The sequence below is a fragment of the Sciurus vulgaris genome, assembly GCF_902686455.1.
Source record: "Sciurus vulgaris genome assembly, chromosome: 15".
NCBI lineage: Eukaryota > Metazoa > Chordata > Mammalia > Rodentia > Sciuridae > Sciurus > Sciurus vulgaris.
This window is the reverse complement of record NC_136476.1, coordinates 90169694-90186236: the sequence shown is the minus strand read 5'-3', so window position 1 is coordinate 90186236 and position 16543 is coordinate 90169694. Positions and strand designations below refer to the sequence as shown.

General features: G+C 57.7%; 1 protein-coding gene across 3 annotated transcripts; it reads left to right on the top strand.

Annotated features, from left to right (window-relative positions):
• Nucleotides 1–811: 811 nt before the first annotated feature.
• MAN1B1 (mannosidase alpha class 1B member 1) lies at nucleotides 812–15571 on the top strand (the record flags this gene model as incomplete). Of its 3 annotated transcripts, none has more annotated exons than XM_079112780.1 (13): nucleotides 857–1073; nucleotides 1658–1766; nucleotides 2373–2503; nucleotides 5492–5646; nucleotides 7348–7457; nucleotides 8793–8978; nucleotides 9440–9588; nucleotides 9830–10018; nucleotides 12429–12619; nucleotides 12915–13035; nucleotides 13501–13698; nucleotides 13793–13924; nucleotides 14740–15571. In XM_079112780.1, 13 exons carry the CDS (start codon nucleotides 963–965, stop codon nucleotides 14941–14943), a joined length of 1986 nt encoding a protein of 661 aa, XP_078968906.1. In that variant the 3' UTR covers nucleotides 14944–15571. The 3 variants fall into 3 exon arrangements, with proteins under 3 accessions (XP_078968907.1, XP_078968906.1, XP_078968905.1); XM_079112779.1 differs by having other exon boundaries at nucleotides 8790–8978; XM_079112781.1 differs by lacking the exon at nucleotides 1658–1766 and having other exon boundaries at nucleotides 812–1073.
• Nucleotides 15572–16543: the final 972 nt, after the last annotated feature.

Sequence of the window (16543 nt, the reverse complement as noted above, 5' to 3'; positions counted from 1 at the left end):
GAAAGTCCCCTAAACCATACCTTTCTTAAAACAGCATTTCTTAGCATAACCTAGGTATTGGTGGGCTAATTAGCAGTGCACAGACAATTATCACGAGTGAGTGATTTCCCAGAAACTTGGGAGTGACAGGCCTGGAAAACCCAGGGGAGCTTAACCACTGAGCCTCATTCCCAGCCCTTTGTATGTTTTACTTCGAGACAGGGCCTCACTAAGTTGCTGAGGCTGGCTTTGAACTGTGATCCTCCTGCCTCAAGCCTCCGGAGTCGCTGAATTACAGGCGTGGCCACCGCGCCCGGCAAGTATGCAGAACTTCAAATCAAAAATGTTCCTTGTCCTTCCTTTATCTCTCCTTCCCTCCTGTTTCTTTCACCTCTTCCATCCTACTTCAGAAAGAGGCCAGCGGAGACCTCGAAAATGCCCCCAAGAAGGCAGGGTCTCCCGCGCAATGCCGCGGGGTCGAGGAACCCGCGCAGGGCCCTCGGGCTCCACGGATGCCTCGCCACGGTGCTTCCGCCAAGGGGCGGCGCCTGTGAGACCGTGCAGGGCCCCCCGGACGCTTCGGCACGGCCTGGGGACCCAGGTCCCCATCTCGGAGCTGGCCGCTTGCTGACGGCAGCGACGCGGAGCCCGACCACATCCCGGAGCCGCAACCAGAAACCCACGCGCGCCAGCCGGCGCAAACGCGGCGACACGAGGATACTGCGCAGGCGCGCGATCCTCGGCGCAGGCGCCGTACTAGGGAATGGGTCGCCGTGCGCCGCAGAGGCGGCGCGCGTGCGCAATGGCACGAACAGGGTAAGGCGCATGCGGAATGACAGGCGGAAGGCGCGGCGCGTGCGCACTCCGGCACAAAACGATGGGCGGGGTGCGGACCGCTCCGCTATGGCGGCTCACTCTACCCCTCGGACTCGGGCTTCCTGACACCGCCGGCGAACGGGAGCTCGCGGGCCGGCGCGGTCGCCATGTACCCGCCGCCGCCGCCGGCGCCTCACCGGGACTTCATCTCGGTGACACTGAGCTTGGGCGAGAGTTACGACAACAGCAAGAGCCGGCGGCGGCGCTCGTGCTGGAGGGTGAGACGGCACTGGGCCGGGGGCCGGGGGCCGGGGGCCGGGGGCCGGGCCTTCCTGCCGGGAGGGCGACGCTGGACCTGGAGGGCGGCGGCCGGCCGGCCCTTGGCCTGGGGTCGTTCTGGCCTGGCCGGAAGTTCCAGCCGCCGCGCTCGGCCCGCGGCGGGTCACTCTGCTTCCAGATGGTGTGGTTTCCCCGGGAACGGGCAACGCGCCCTTCCTGGTTTTCAGCTGGGGTGTTCATGGTGATCTTGAACAGAGGAGCTTCGATGCACCACAGCCCGGGCAGATGCACGGCCGCTGGGCGCCTGATTGCAGGAGTCTTTCTCCAGTGCCCATGAAACTGGACCAAAGTGTCCATGTTGTTCTTATTCTCATTGCACATGAGCCCGTGTGTTACGTCACCATAGTGTTGTCCCAGCAATGTAAACCCTGCTGATGGAGAACTTCTCCGCACTAGAAACAGCTGCAGCTGGCCACCAAGTCTTGCTGAATTGCTCACTGCCCTCACTGAATCCATAACAGTGGAGGGGATTCTCAGTTGTTGCACCTTCACTAAGAAATGTCATTCTTTGTCCCTTCCTTAGAAATGGAAGCAGCTGTCGAGATTACAGCAGAACATGGTTATCTTTCTCTTGGCCTTTCTGATTGTCTGTGGATTCCTGTCCTACATCCATATGGCGGACCAGTGGAAAGGTATCAGAAGCACCCCAGGGGTGCTAGAGGATACTTGGGCTGAGGGCAGAAGGCAGATACAACCTTGCAATACACAGCTCCAGCAGGTACATGTAGCAGCATATTTGGAAGAAATGCAGAGGAGAGAACTGGAGCCGGCTGAGACCTATGACTGGAGCACAGATGGCCACTTTATGCTGGCTGGCTGCCCTCTAGGTGTCTGGGTCACCTTCTCTCTCTTGAGTTTCCTAGCACTCGTTACTGAGTGTTTGGAAAGACCAGCAGATTTTTGTAAGGAGGTAGAGAATCACTTTTGAGCTTTTCTAAGATCACTGCTCCTGGGGGAGAGGTGCAGAGCTGCTGGAGGTTGCTCAAACACATCACCTGTTTGCCATCATGTTGTGCTATTAAGGTGAAGTGTGTTGGAGTTTTGTGTTGTGCATAAGGATACACACTACCAAGTGCTTTGAAAAAGATCCGACTTCCTCTGGCTGTTCTCAAATTCAGTGACTTCTTGGAGGTCTCACTCTTCTCCTGAAACAATTAACAGCTGTCTAGATGTTTCTCGAGGAGCAGTTTAAATCTTCATCCTTGTGGCATGGTTGAAAAAAGGATTCTCTCCTGCAGCTCTGAGTGGCAAGCCCACAGAAGAGCAGAAGATGCCAGAAGTCCCTGGGTTGAAACCAGCAAACCCTCCTGTCTTACCAGCACCTCAGAAGGCAGATGCCAGCCCAGCCTCTTCCAAGGTGTTACCTCAGGTACTTCCAAGAAACACTCGATGGAGTTTAGCGGGGTCTGTTCCGCATCCAAGACAGTAGCTGCTTTGTGAAGCAGACTGAGAAGCATCCCTCTCACTACTACTGTCTCTATATTTTCATCTCACACTCACTCATTCCTTGCTGGTTGCACAAGAGTTGGGGGAAAAGAGAGGCTTGTTCTTCTCCCATTTTCTTTGAAGTAAAGAGGCTGGTCGAAGAGGCAGGTGAGAGGCCAGGGACAAACAGGCAGGTGGCCGTGGTGCATGTTCTGTGTGCAGAGGAGCAGGAAGTGTGGAGGCAGAGGCAGTGCCAGTGTTGAGAGCAGCCTCTCTGAGGACATGGCCTTGAGAGCCAACTGAAGGCTGAGAAGCCCATTTCTGCTTGGGGTGGACAGAGCAGGCCTGACTGAGTCAAACGACCTGAGTAAGGAGATTCCCAGAGGGCCAGGCCAGGAAGTGGGGAAGAGGGTCTGCCTGACTGTGGGTGGCACTGGAACTTTCTCTTGATGTGCCCAGGATGATTTCAGCAGAGAGCCACGTCCATGACATTGGCTGTGAACCTTGGTGGCCCCGTGGAGACAGTGCTGGGCACTCCGGGTAGGTGGGAGGGAGACCTGAGCTGAGGTCAGGTGAGGTGAGGTTGGGAGGCAGCAAGGGTCCCCAGGCAGAGGAGCCAGTGGAGCACATGGGTCAGGAACCAGGCTGGGGAAGCTCAGGCCCTGTGTCTGTACTGCTCTGTTAATGGTCCCTGGCAGCAGCATGGAACATTCAGTAGATGGACTGCGTGGGGCTCCCTGAGCAAGGGAAGTAGATGTGGGGAGTTCCCAGGGGAAGATGATGTGCCTTATGTGTTATTTAGGGGTGGGGGAGGTACCAGGCCGAGTCCCAGGGCTTCCATGCTGAAAGATCTGAACTGGGGGAACAGGGCAGAGTAAGTGGAGTCCAGAGATGGGTCAGAGGCAGGAAGAGGAGCTGCAAAGTAACGTGTGGGTGACAGGCTTAGGGTGGAGAAGGACCAGACCTGAGTCCCTTGAGATCTCAGGCAGGTGCCCACAGCAGTACCTCTGCTCTACTCTGCTCTTAGGTGTCAATTGCTGTCATCCATGTGTCCACGATGAGCCTGGCAGACGCGGCTGGGCCTCAGGTGCTTCCCCATGGGCACAGTTCTGGGCTCCAGGTGGAGGTTTCACATCCCTATAGGGTGTCATGTGGACAGAAACTGGAAGCCCTTGCTGAGGGCAGCCTTAGGGAGCTTCCTCCCAAGGATTGGCTTCTGGGTGGGGAGGTTGAGGCCAGACTGCTGCCCACTGTGTTGGTCCCAGTGAGCTTGGGGGCACCTTTACTCTAGATGGGAGCCATTGTGTTTTTTCTACCTAAACATGTAGGTTGTTGTAATTACTAGATGCTCTGTGGAGGTGGTGGAAAGTAGAGAAAAGCAGGGGAAGCCCACCACCTGCACTGGCAGGCCCCTGTCCTTCTGTGAAAAGTGGTGCCGTGGTCAGGCACACAGGGGGCAGGTGGTGAAGGTCAGGACAGGCCCCATGGAACGGTTGTGCCTATGGCTGGATGGGGGCCTGCTCTGTTGGATGGGAGGGTCAGTGTGTACAGGCTGCATCTGCATGAAGCTGGCATGTGGAGTCGTGGAAGCATGAAAATGTGCTTCACTGCTCTGAGGTGTTCTGGAAGCTTCGTCCAGTGTCCAGCAGGGGCTGGGGCGGCATACAGTGAACATCCTGGGTCTCATTCGTCCAGTGTCCAGCAGGGGCTGGGGCGGCATACAGTGAACATCCTGGGTCTCATTCGTCCAGTGTCCAGCAGGGGCTGGGGCGGCATACAGTGAACATCCTGGGTCTCATTTACTTGGACTAGAAACATGCGCCCTCAGAAGCCTGTGAACCTCCTCTCCTGCCAGCCTGTGCTCTTCCTGGAAAGCCTGGCAGTGAGGGGCTTGGTTTCTGCCATACCCTTTTCTGTTCACGGTTAGACTTTGACTGATCTCAAACGTTACAGGTGTTTAGGAGGGAAAACTGAAACATTGAAAAAGGAACAGAAGGGAGAAACCAAACACTCATTGCCACTCTACCCGAACAACTTTTGAAAGATTTGGTGTATTCATTTTAATGTTTTATTTAGATGGATATGTGTCTATGGTAGGTGAGTTTTCTGTGGATTTGTGTCCTGGATACTGTGTGCATATCATGAGAGTATTCCCTTTGCAGGTTTTCATAGCTGGGTTTTCTTTTTTTTGGTGGGGGGTGGTACTGGGGATTGAACCCAGGGGGTGTTTAACCCGAACCCTAGCCCTTTATTTTTTATTTTAAGATAGGGTCTTGCTCAGTCGCTGAAGCCGAGTTACAGGTGTGTGCCGTTGCGCTGGTTGTCACTGGGTTTTCCTTTGCATAGACGTACCATGATTTGATAAATCGTTTTTCTGTTGAGAATTCTTTCACCATCTGTAAATTAAGCCAGGGTGGCATTCTGTGCCCGCTGCTGTGGAAACATGGAGAATGAGGCTGGACGGCCCCCCACAGCCTGTGGCCAGGACTGCCTCAGCTGTCGGCAGCAGAGGGGTCACCTTTGTGGTGTTTGCGTCCTGTGCTGTATGAGGACATGCGTCCTGCTCTTCTCAGGATGGAGAGCAGGCAGTGGGGAGCAGGGTGGCGCTGTCGGTTTTCCCCCATCCAGAGTCTTGGTCCTCACTGCTCTTGCCTTTCTAGGAATGTGACATTGAACTGTTCCCACCAGGGCTCTCAAATCTTTGTCCAGGCCTGTACTAGCAGGCTGGCTTTAGCTCCAAGTTCCTAAGGAGATCATCTCCCAAGCCTGCAGATGTACTTAAAAATCAAAATAATCTCCTGAGGTTGAGTGGGCCTGCCAGTGCCCCTCCTCCCTAGAGTGGGTGTGCACTCTGGGGAGATCTTGACATACCTGGAAGCATAGCTCATGGGCAGTCGAGGTGTTCTTACCTGGGACTCTGATTTTTGTCCAGAGGCCTCGAAAGCATTTCCGGAGAGGGCCTCCCCACCTGCAGATCAGAGCCCCCAACACGGACTCCAAGGCAGGGATGCAGGATGAAGCTAAGGAGCAGGCAGCAGCCCCAGGGGATGTTCTTCAGGACGAGAACACACAGCGGACTGTCATCAGGTACCAAGGGCGAGAGTGTGGGGGTGGGCCTGGATGTGCAGGGGGCAGGCCAGCCAGGTGTGGTGTGGTCTTCCACATCATGCTTCCTATTCAAAGAGGTAGTGTGTTCTGCTGATGGATCTTCATTGAGCTTTGATTACCCAGTAAGGTTTCAGGGACTTAGGGTCAGAGCTAAATGCAAGGACAGAGTAGGAGAGAGCAAGACTCAGGTTTTTCCTCCTGTGGCCAGCAGTTGTGAGGATACACAGCTGCCCAGCAGGCACCCTTTTTCCTGAGTCCTTTCTGGCCAGGCAGTGAACTGAGCAAGAGGGGGTGGCCCATTGCCCAGCTCCCAGGACACCAACACCTGCTAGCCTGTCCAGTGCCAGGTTACAGCACCCCAGAAGCCTCGGTGCTGCTGGGTCTTCGGCCTCAGTTCCTACTTGATGTCCCACTGTGGAAGCAGTTGTGTTGCCAAGGCAGAGTGCCACCTCCCAGCAGCTGCCCAGCTCTGCAGAACGGAATGTCTGCAGGAAAGCCCAGCCCTGAGCACTTCTGCCCCTCTTTCAACGTGGGCTAAGTCAGGTGGGCTGGCCCCAGCCAGGTGCTCTGTGCCTCCATAGCTGAACCTCAAGGACATGGGACCAGAGGCCTGGGCACAGAGCCCAGGAGGACAGCCATCATGGATTCATTCACTTGAGGGAAAACCATGGCCCAGGGAAGCTTTTAATCATGTTAGCGTGGTTGACTTTCAGAGTCAGCATTGAACTTGTTCCCAAGTTGTGGGCCCTCAGTGGAATCCAGAGGCCTTCAGCTCACCTGGAACCATTGAGGTCATTAAGAGACTGTTTGGGCTGGGTGCAGTGACACACACCTGTAATCCTGGCTGCTCAGGAGGCTGAGGCAGGAGGATCACAAGTTCAAAGCCAGCCTCAGCAACATAGCAAGACCCTAAGCAACTTAATGAGATCCTGTCTCTAAATAAAACATCAAAAAGGGCTGGTATGTGGCTCAGTGCTTAAGTGCCCCTGGGTTCAATCTCCAGTACCAAAAAAAAAAAAAAAGACTATTTGGACTGATCCTTAGCCCCAGTTTTGTGTGACAAGCCTTTTGCCTATTCCTGTCTGTTGACCAGGTCAAAACCCAGAAAGGGACATTGGGGTGACTGCATATCCCATGAGTAGAGAAAATGCCAGTGTAGGTGACCAGCCCTTCGTCTCTGTCCTTTTCAGTTTGAGTTGGGTGTGGATGATAAATCGTATGCTCACCACCTTAGCAGCCCTCAGCCTCTGGTCTCTACTCTCTTGCAGGGTCCTTAGGAGCCCTCAGCTTCTGGCCTCTGCTCTCTTGTAGGGTCCTTAGGAGCCCTCAGCCTCTGGCCTCTCCTCTCTTGTAGGATCCTTAGGAGCCCTCAGCCTCTGGCCTCTCCTCTCTTGCCAGACCATTTCTCAAGTTCCCCACTGGCTTCAGGACCTCCTCATGCTCTTTCTGACCCCAGACTCTCTCTCTGCTTAGAGCAGCCTGGGCATCTTGTCCCACATCCAGTGACTGTGATCTCTCTCATCCATGATCCTCACTAGATGGCCTGGGGCATATCAGGATAGTTCAGTTGTTTTCCTATTGCTCTGTGGCTGCACACCTCACAGAGATAGGTCTTGTGGGGTGTGGAGGGTGGTGGGTGTGGAGTAGCTGATCCGGCTGACTGCCCTCACTTTCCTGAAGCTGGCGGGGTGCAGTGATTGAGCCTGAGCAGGGCACTGGACTCCCCTTGAGAAGAGAGGAGGCCCCCACCAAGCCTTCCTTGCTGGTGACCAGGATGCAGAAAGAAGCAGGTAAGGTCCCACTTGCCCCCTGCCTCACCTGGGCCTGTGCCCAAGAATTGGGTGTGTGATATCTTTGCATTCATGCTGTGGTCTCCTGCCTGACTAGCCCATGCAGCTTGCTCTTCAGTGTCTGCTGCCAACCCAGGTCCTTGGGCCTGTGTGCTTTTCTCGGCCCTGATGACATCTTGTGGTGTTTTTTTTTTTTTTTTTTTTTTTTTGGGTGCTGAGTTTTGAGGCAAGCATTCTACCAACTGAGCTATATCCCCAGCCCAACCCATGGCTTCTTGGTGGCCCTGGTCCCCTTGTCTGAGCACTTGGCAGCAGGAGAAGGAGCTGTGTCTGGGAGGTTTGATTCCACTGCCCCGGCCAGGCCGAGCCCTGGGATGAGTGCAGACATGGCTGCCCCTTGGTGTGGTCACTGGGGTCTCAGCACCAGGGCTGTTTCTTTCCGTCCTGGCTCCTTTTCTCACTGTGCCCTCATATCCCTGTCCTACAGGCGGGGAAAACCGAGGCTTGGTCCCTCATTGCCAGGGCCCACACATGGGTCCGCTCTGCTTCTGCTGCCGGTGCCTCTGGCTTTGGAGGACAGGCAACCCCAACTGCGGCTTGTAGCCCAGGCATGGCAGAGACTTGGGAGTGAACAGGTCAAGCTGTGGCCTTCAGGAGGAGCCTCACCTGTTGGGAGGGAGTAGTGAGGCCAGAGGCTGAGGCTCCTGAGGTGGTGACTGCATCTCCAGGGGAGATGGCTGCACCACCCTGTGGGAGCCGCCAGCCATGGCTCCGTGGAGTCCTGTCTGGGCGCCCAGAGCTGGCTTGCCTCAGGGGATGTGTTGGGGCAGGGTGTGCTCTCAGCCATGCCCCGCCAGGCCCAGCCTCGTACCTGTCCGCTCCCTCAGAGGGCTGCGCTGGGTGCGTGCAGTGGCCACACCTGGAATCCCAGCTGCTCAGGAGGTAGAGGATCATGTTTGAGGCCAGCCTGGGCAACCCAGTGAGACCCGGTCTCAAAAATCAAGAACTGGGGATGTAGCTCAGTGGTAAAGTGCCCCTCAATCCCCTATGCCAAAAAAGTGGGGGACTTCGTCCCAGTGGGCTGTGGGGGCTGCTCCACATACTTGAATGGAGGCCTCTGTGCCATGAGGGGACAGATCTGCTCAGGCTCCACAGGGGCCGTGTGCCTGATGCTGTCGAGTGTGGCCTCTGGAGTCCTTGCCCCCATCTTCAGGTCCCCAGTGTGTCTCCTGTTCCCCTTGCCGGCTCGCTGCTGGCTCTGCTGCAGGGGTTCCTGCCTGCGCCCTGACAGCAGGACCAGCACCACATCCTCACGGCCCATGTTCTCTCCAGCAGGGCTCCCGAATGAGCGCCAGAAAGGGGTGATCGAGGCCTTTCGGCATGCCTGGAAGGGGTACCGCCAGTTTGCTTGGGGCCACGATGAGCTCAGGCCTGTGTCCAGGTCCTTCAGTGAGTGGTTCGGCCTGGGCCTCACCCTGATCGACGCCCTAGACACCATGTGGATTCTGGGTCTGAAGCAAGGTAATGGCTCACTTCCAGGGCAGGCCCAGTCCTCCGTGGGACGCTGTGGAGCTGAGTGGGCTTGCCCTCCTGGGCACGGCGTGGGTGCTCGGCAGGGTTGGGGCTATTTACCTGTGCAGCCTCCCAGGCCCACTCAGGAGCTGTCCCCTGGCCTCCTAGCGAGTTGGGTGGACACGGAGGGTGTCCAGGAGGTATTTCCAGTCTGCTGTGGCCACAGTGGGGCGGTCAGCAGGCCCTCCAGGTCTGAGGTGGCAGTGTCGCTCCGTCAGAGCCGAGCCGTGGCGTGAGTGTCAGCAGTTGCTGGGCCACTCAGGTGGGCCTGTCTGGTGGGTGCGTGACCTCAGGGGCACCACTTGAACTGGTGCTGCCTGGCAGCCCTGCAGGCGGAGTGCCCCACAGGCTTAGGAGGAGGGTGCCAGGAGGGCACGGCACGGCCCTCACAGCCCTCACTCACACCTCAGAGTTCAGAGAAGCCAGGACCTGGGTGTCAGAGAAGTTAGACTTCAAGAAAGACGTGGACGTGAACCTGTTTGAAAGTACCATCCGCATCCTGGGCGGGCTCCTGAGTACCTACCACCTCTCGGGGGACAGGCTTTTCCTGAGGAAGGCTGTGAGTGTCTCCTGGCTCTGCCCCAAAGGGCGGGGTTTTGGGGGCGGGCCGGGTGTTCTTCCCACACACTCCAGTCTGCACCTTGCGCATGCAGGTGGCTGAACTGGCACCTGGGCGACTGTGCCTGGCAGCTTGGGTGTGCTGCTGTGCGTTGGGTGAGCAGAGCCGCTCGCTGCCCTGGCATGGATGAGTGGGAGGCTGTGACCTGGAGCCCTGGTTCTCTGCTCTGCTTCTGTGCCAGGAGGATTTTGGCAATCGGCTAATGCCGGCCTTCATGACGCCTTCCAAGATCCCGTACTCTGATGTGAACATTGGCACCGGAGTTGCCCACCCGCCCCAGTGGACTTCAGACAGCACGGTGTCTGAGGTGACCAGCATCCAGCTGGAGTTCCGGGAACTCTCCCGCCTCACAGGGGTCAGGAAGTTCCAGGTAGGACTGGTCCCCTCGGAGCTGACCCTCCTCATGTTGATCTCCCTTCTCGCAGTTCTTGGTTTTGTCTTAGTGTGGGAAGATGCACGTGGAGCCTGCAGTCAGCCATTTGTCAGGGCACAGTCCTTTGGTGTCAGGACACTTGCAGGGCCGTGTGCACAGCATGCATCTGTGTGGTCCTCTTCGCTTGTAGCTGAACTGTCCCCATTCAACCACAGGCTGGTGCCCTGCGCTGGCAGCCTGCTCCTGTCTGTCCTGAGCTGCGTGCAGGTCCCTGTGGCCGTGGAGCCCTGCAGGCTGGTCCCTCCAAGGCCACTCCTCTCTCATAACACGGCACCTCATTTTGCTTGTTCACTCATCTGTGGACGCACACTTGGGTTTCTTTGTTTTATTTTTAGTTTTAGGTACAAGGGATTGAACCCAGGGGTGCTTAACCACTGAGCCACATCCTGAGCCCTTTTTATTTTTCATTTTGAGACAGGGTCTCGCCAAGTTGCCCAGGCTGGCCTTGAACTTGCCATTTTCCTGCCTCAGTCTCCCAAGTTGCTGGGATTACTGGCATGGTCCATGGCACACAGCTTCCTCTAGGTTTTAGCTCTTGCAAATAATGCTACTTGAACACAGATGTCGATATCTGTTGTCGATAGCTGTTTGAGACTGGCTGTCTACCTAGGCCTGGAAGTGCTGGGTCGGATGGTACCTGTGTGTTAGTTTTTGGAGAGCCACCTCAGGGTTGCACTGTGCTGTGCTGTTTGGCTTCCTGCCAGCAGTGCGTAAGGCTTCCACACCTCCCAACACGTCAGTTGCTGGTTGGCATGAGGTGGCACCTTGCTGCTTTGACTTGCGTTGCCCTAGCATCGCCCTGGCGTCAGTGACGTCCACTAGGGTTGAGCCTCTGGTCATGTGCTTACTGACGGTGTCTTCTGGAGAGATGTCTGTCTGAGCTTTGACACCGCCCACCCCCCCACCACTTTTTTTCTTTTTTCTTTTTTTCTTTTTTTGGTACTGGGAATCGAACCCAGGGCCTTGTGCTTGCAAGACAAGCACTCTACTGACTGAGCTATCTCCCCAGCCCTCACTTCTTTGTCAATGCTGGGGATGGAACCCAGGCTTCACATACGCTAGACAAGGGCTCTACCACTGAGCCACATCCCCAACCTGGTTTTGTATTTTATTTAGAGACAGGGTCTCATTGAGTTGCTTAGTGCTTCAGTTTTTCTGAGGCTGGCTCTGAACTCATGATCCTCCTGCCTCAGTCTCTAGAGTTGCTGGATTACAGGCTGTGCCACTGCACCTGGTTGTCCATTGGTCTGTATTTTAATTGGGATTTTTTGCTTGTTCGCCCTTATTGAGCTTAGAGATTTCCTTGTGTACTCTAGGTATTAATCCCAAGTCAGATAAATGATTTTTGAGCATTTTTTTTTCCCATTGCTGCTCATCTTTTTTTGCGTTGTCGATAGTGTCTTTCAGTGCACAGCCCCTTAAGTTTTACGTAGGCCAGTGTGGCCTGTCCCTTTGGTGTTGAGCAATCCCCACAGATGCAGGCCTGGTGCTTCTGCCAGGGCTCCGCGCGGCTACATGCTTGTCTCAGGTCCGGGGCTGCGGTCTCTGTAGCGTCAGCCCTCGCGTGGCGGTAGGCAGGGGCAGCTGCACGCCTCCTGTGGGCCAGGGCCAGTTTCCCCCTCCTGTCCTGGAAAGCTGTTCTTTCCCATCAGACAGGCTTGGCATCCCTCCTGTGTCCCAGGGCTTCTCCCTGGGCTCTGCTCGCTTGTCTGGTTTCATGCCAGGAGCACACTCCTCTGGCCACAGCAGCTGTGCACTGCAGGATGCGGGAACCCTGGTCCTGTTCACCTTCTTGAAAGCTGCTTTGGCTGTTTGAGCCCCTTGAGTTTGCAGGTGAACGTCCGAGTGGACTTTTCTGAGCTGCAGGTGTGTCACTGGGGTTGTGAGGGGTTGCTTGACTCTGCCCCGACTCGGGTGGTGGACCCCCTGCTGTGGCGGCCGTTCTCGCCTCCCTCACCTCTCTGCTCTGTTGTGCAGCAGTTGGCCAAGTCTTGCCATTGCCTGGGGCTCCACGTGCATGCCTGGGGTCATGCTGAGGTTGGCTAGCCTTTGTCCTGCTGATGCTGACCACTGGGCCGCCTTGGCCCAAGTTGGCTGCGGGTGAGCATCCCTAGGCTGTTGAGCAAGGGGAGTTGTTTTTGTTTGGTGCTCCCTTCAGCTGGACTCCTGGGTTTCCCTGTCTGTTCAAGTGGCTCATCACGGTGGTGCCCCTGCTGCGGCTGACCTGGCACCTGGGAGCCCGAGAGCTGTGCACTTTCATGGGCCATCTGAGGAGGTGCTCCTGCCTCTCGGATTGGAGGCGCTGGAGGGCTGCCTGCCGCAACCCACTGTGCTCCGTGTGCTGCAGGAGGCCGCAGAGGAGGTGACAAGGCACGTTCACAACCTTTCTGGGAAGAAGGACGGGCTGGTGCCCATGTTCATCAACACGCACAGCGGCTCCTTCACCCATCTGGGAGTGTTCACCTTGGGCGCCAGGGCCGACAGCTACTACGAGTACCTGCTGAAGCAGTGGATCCAGGGCGGGAAGAAGGAGACACAGTGAGGCCTGTTTCTGCTGCCTTTGACTGGGTCCCGAGCTCCGCCTGCCCTGTACTTGGGCAGGAGCCAGCAGCGCTGCAGGCACTTCCCTGGGGGACCCTCATAGGGGTGAGGGGCTGGACTCTTCAGCAAGGCCCACTCCTTGCCAGCACCCCGCTGGGCAGGAGCTCAGGGCCATGTTGTCGTGGGTTGTGTGCAGCATCTCGTCCCCAGGCAGTGACCTGCTTGGTCCTGTAACCCTGGAGGAGGCAGTGCACCAGCGTGGCCAGAGGAGCTGACTTGCTGGTGTTCACAGGTTGCTGGAAGACTACCTTGCAGCCATCGAGGGAATAAAAACACACCTGATGCGGCGCTCAGAGCCCAGGAAGCTCACCTTCATAGGGGAGCTCGCCCATGGCCGCTTCAATGCCAAGATGGTGAGTGCAGGTGGCCTGGTGGGGCCTTTGGGAGGTACCTGTTTCTTTGTGGTTTTGAAGCCCTGAGTCTGTGTGTCAGAAGGAACGAGGAAATCCTGGCCGAGGGGTGCAAGGCGTGTGAGCTGTGGTCACAGGCGAACGCTCGCTGCCTGACCTGGCCTTCCCCGTGGCACCCCTGAGCCTTGTGGGGCATGCCAAGTGGATGTGGCCCCAGGCCGGCCCCTCAGAGCCCTCCCTCAGGTGCCTGACCTGCAGCAGGTCCAGTCAGCCTGCCCTTGGGAGGAGGCCACGCCAAAGCTTCTCCCCTGGATGCTGCATCTACCCTGCAGCTTGCCTAGGAGAGTTGCTCAGGCTGCCTGTCTGGGGCTCTTCCCTCCTGGGGAACGAGAGGCTAGTGTGCTCAGCCCCAGCCTGGCCACGTGCATGGGCCTGGGGTCCAACTGTGAGGAGACACTCTGGTTCCAGGACCACCTCGTGTGCTTCCTGCCAGGGACGCTGGCTCTGGGCGTCCACCATGGCCTGTCTGCTGACCACATGGAGCTGGCCCAGGCACTCATGGAGACCTGTTACCAGATGAACCGACAGATGGAGACAGGTCTAAGCCCTGAGATTGTGCACTTCAACCTTTACCCTCCTGCAGATGATCTGGATGTGAAGGTCAAGGTGAGCCTGGGTCTGGCTGTGCTGGGGCATGAGTTGGGTGTGGGGCTGGCACCAGCAGGGATAGACACATCCTGAGCCTCTGCTCTCTTTGCAGCCGGCTGACAGGCACAACCTGTTGCGGCCCGAGACCGTAGAGAGCCTGTTCTACCTATACCGCACCACAGGAGACCGCAAGTACCAGGACTGGGGCTGGGAGATCCTGCAGAGCTTCAACAAGTACACGCGGGTGAGCCCCTAGCTTGTCCCAGTGCCAGGTCCGCTGGCTGTGGACTGGCTGCACCGCAGGATTGCGGTGGCTCAGGCAAGGTGGGGCCAGCTTCGGGGGCCTGGAGGTGACCGTGCCCCAGCTCTGTGCAGCCCAGTTGTCACAGCCGTCAGCCGTCCTGCTGAACTCCAGCACTGGGACCTGTGCATGGAGGGGCCGGGTGCTCCTCACCTCTGCCTCTTGGGCCCAGCCTTCCAGGGAGGGCCCCTGCTACACTTCCAGCCTGTGGTCCGTGGTTTAAGAGGCACATGCTGCAGTGACGAGGGTGCTGCTCACACCATGGGTGCAAGCTGCTTGGTGTCCTGACTTACAGATGGCCCCAGTTTGGGGAAGGTCATGCCCTGCCCAGGCCTAGCCATCACCGCTGGAGCCAGAGCCAGATGTAGCCCCACCCTTACACCTGGCTCCATGTGTTGTGCCCAGCTTCCAGCCAGCTGCCCCTGCCCTTTGCTCAGTTGTACGTGAAGTGCTGGCCCCGGAGACCCCATGCCCTTGTCCTTGCTGAGGTTCCTCAGTCCAGGTCCTGGAGAGGGAGTTGCTGTCCTGGGCACTCGGAGGTTGGCATTTTCTCTGGGTCCCTGGTAGAAGCACAGCTGACCTTTGGTGGCTGTCACTGAGGCACTCTCCAGCCCAAGCTTGCACCGGGTTTGTAGGGGCTGTGGCAGGAGCAGGTAGCCTGGGGTGGCACCTCGGTGGCCACTCTTCACAAGGCTGACCCTGCATGTGTGGGCCAGGTGCACTTGGCCTGTGTCTTAGAGGCCTTGGCTCCCATGCAGGTCCCCTCAGGCGGCTATTCATCCATCAACAACGTCCAGAGCCCCAACAAGCCCGAGCCTAGGGACAAGATGGAGAGCTTCTTCCTGGGGGAGACGCTGAAGTACCTCTACCTGCTGTTTTCTGATGACCCGAACCTGCTCAGCCTGGACACCTATGTGTTCAACACGGAAGCTCACCCCTTGCCCATCTGGGCCCCCGCCTAGAGCAGCTCATGGCTGGGACTGCTGAGAGGGCAGTGTGGCCTCGCCCGGCCTGAGGTGTTTCATGGGGCCTTGTGGTGCTGGGCAGCTGCTGAGCACCAGTACTCTGGCCCCAGCTCTGGGCTCTCCCGGTTTCTTGCTTCTAATTAGATGGCGTGAGGAACGGGGGCACGTCAGCTGGTGTGGGGTTCAGGGTGGCCAGTCCACCAGGCACCTTCAACCTTCATCCTCAAGAAAATCAGACTGTAGTTCCTGACTCCTGTGCCTGATGTCCAGCAGACGGGCTTCAAGGAGCTTCCTGGTGGTCCCAGGCCCCTGGTTGCCTCCTGAGGCTGCTGCATCGTGTTCAGAGGGAAGAGCTGAGGGGAGGGCCTGCCAGGCAGCTCTGCTTGGGTGATGGCCCCTGAATGCTGCCCCGACCCCACGTTCTGGAGGGCCCTCTAGCCTGGTGGGCCGTGGCTTGGGGCCTGACTTGGGGCCAGCCTTTCTTGGAGTGGGTGTTTACATGTTGGACTCAGGGATCCTGGCTGCCCTGTGGGGGCGTGTGGGGCTGGTCGGCCAGTTCCTCTTGCTCCCGGGGCTCCAGGTGGAATGGGGCTTCTCAGTTGAGATAAAAGTCGACTTGCGACCACTGTGGCAGCGCCTGTGTGTGAGGGGGTCTTTGGGCTGGCAGATCTGGGTCTCCTCGGAATCCCTCCCAAGGTCGGGACCTGGTACCCCGCAGGTGAGAAGGGCCGGAAGGGCCCGCTTGGGGAAGCCCAGGGTGTGGTGACAGGTCAGCCTGGTCTTGCTCCTGCCTCACGTGAGCTGGTGCCTTCAGGCTGGCCAAGCCCTGAGGCCACTGGCCAGCACTATTCTGAGTGAGGTCTCTGAGTGGTGCAAGCCTTGGACACAGGACAGTTGTCCTCATCCTTGCTGTCAGGTGCAGGGTCCCTGTCACAGGGCTGGCCCTGGGCATTGGCTGGAGTTCCCTTTCACAGACCAAGGTGGCCTCTCTGCCTTTGTGTTTGTCATTCCTGGAAGTTCTCTCTTACTGAAAAGCCAGAACCCAGGCAGCACCCCAGGGCCACCCTTGAGCGCTTGGCCCCTCAGGCGAGGCAGGATCCATTCCCTGCCTGTTTGCAGCTGGGGCCATCCTGGGGGCAGAGACCCTATGCCTCCCAGGACAGCAGGTGCCCTTCAGAGCTTGCTCTCAGTTTCTCACACCCCAAGCCGACTGGACTCGGGCCCCAGAAGTGTGTGCGTGGAAGGACCTGACTGCAGTGTCTTCTTGGACCTCAGCCCTATGACTCCTGGGTCCGCTGAGGACACCTGGCACCTTCCCCACATCGAGGGGGTAGCCATGTTCTCCACTGCCCTCTTGAGCCAGGAGCTCGGTGGACTAAACAGGGAGGACTGGGCAGCAGTTGAGTCCACCTCAGGGATCAGATGTGAGTGGGGCCTCAGTCAAGTAAAGTGCAGCTTCCATGTCTCACCTTGGACTCCCAAATAAACGTGCTCTGGAAGGGGTGGCCAGTGCTGGGCCTGGGGATGTGGTCCCCCCAGGGGTGGCTGGGGGTCAGAGGCTCTGGTGGGTTGTCCTGAGGTGTGTGGCTGCAGCAGC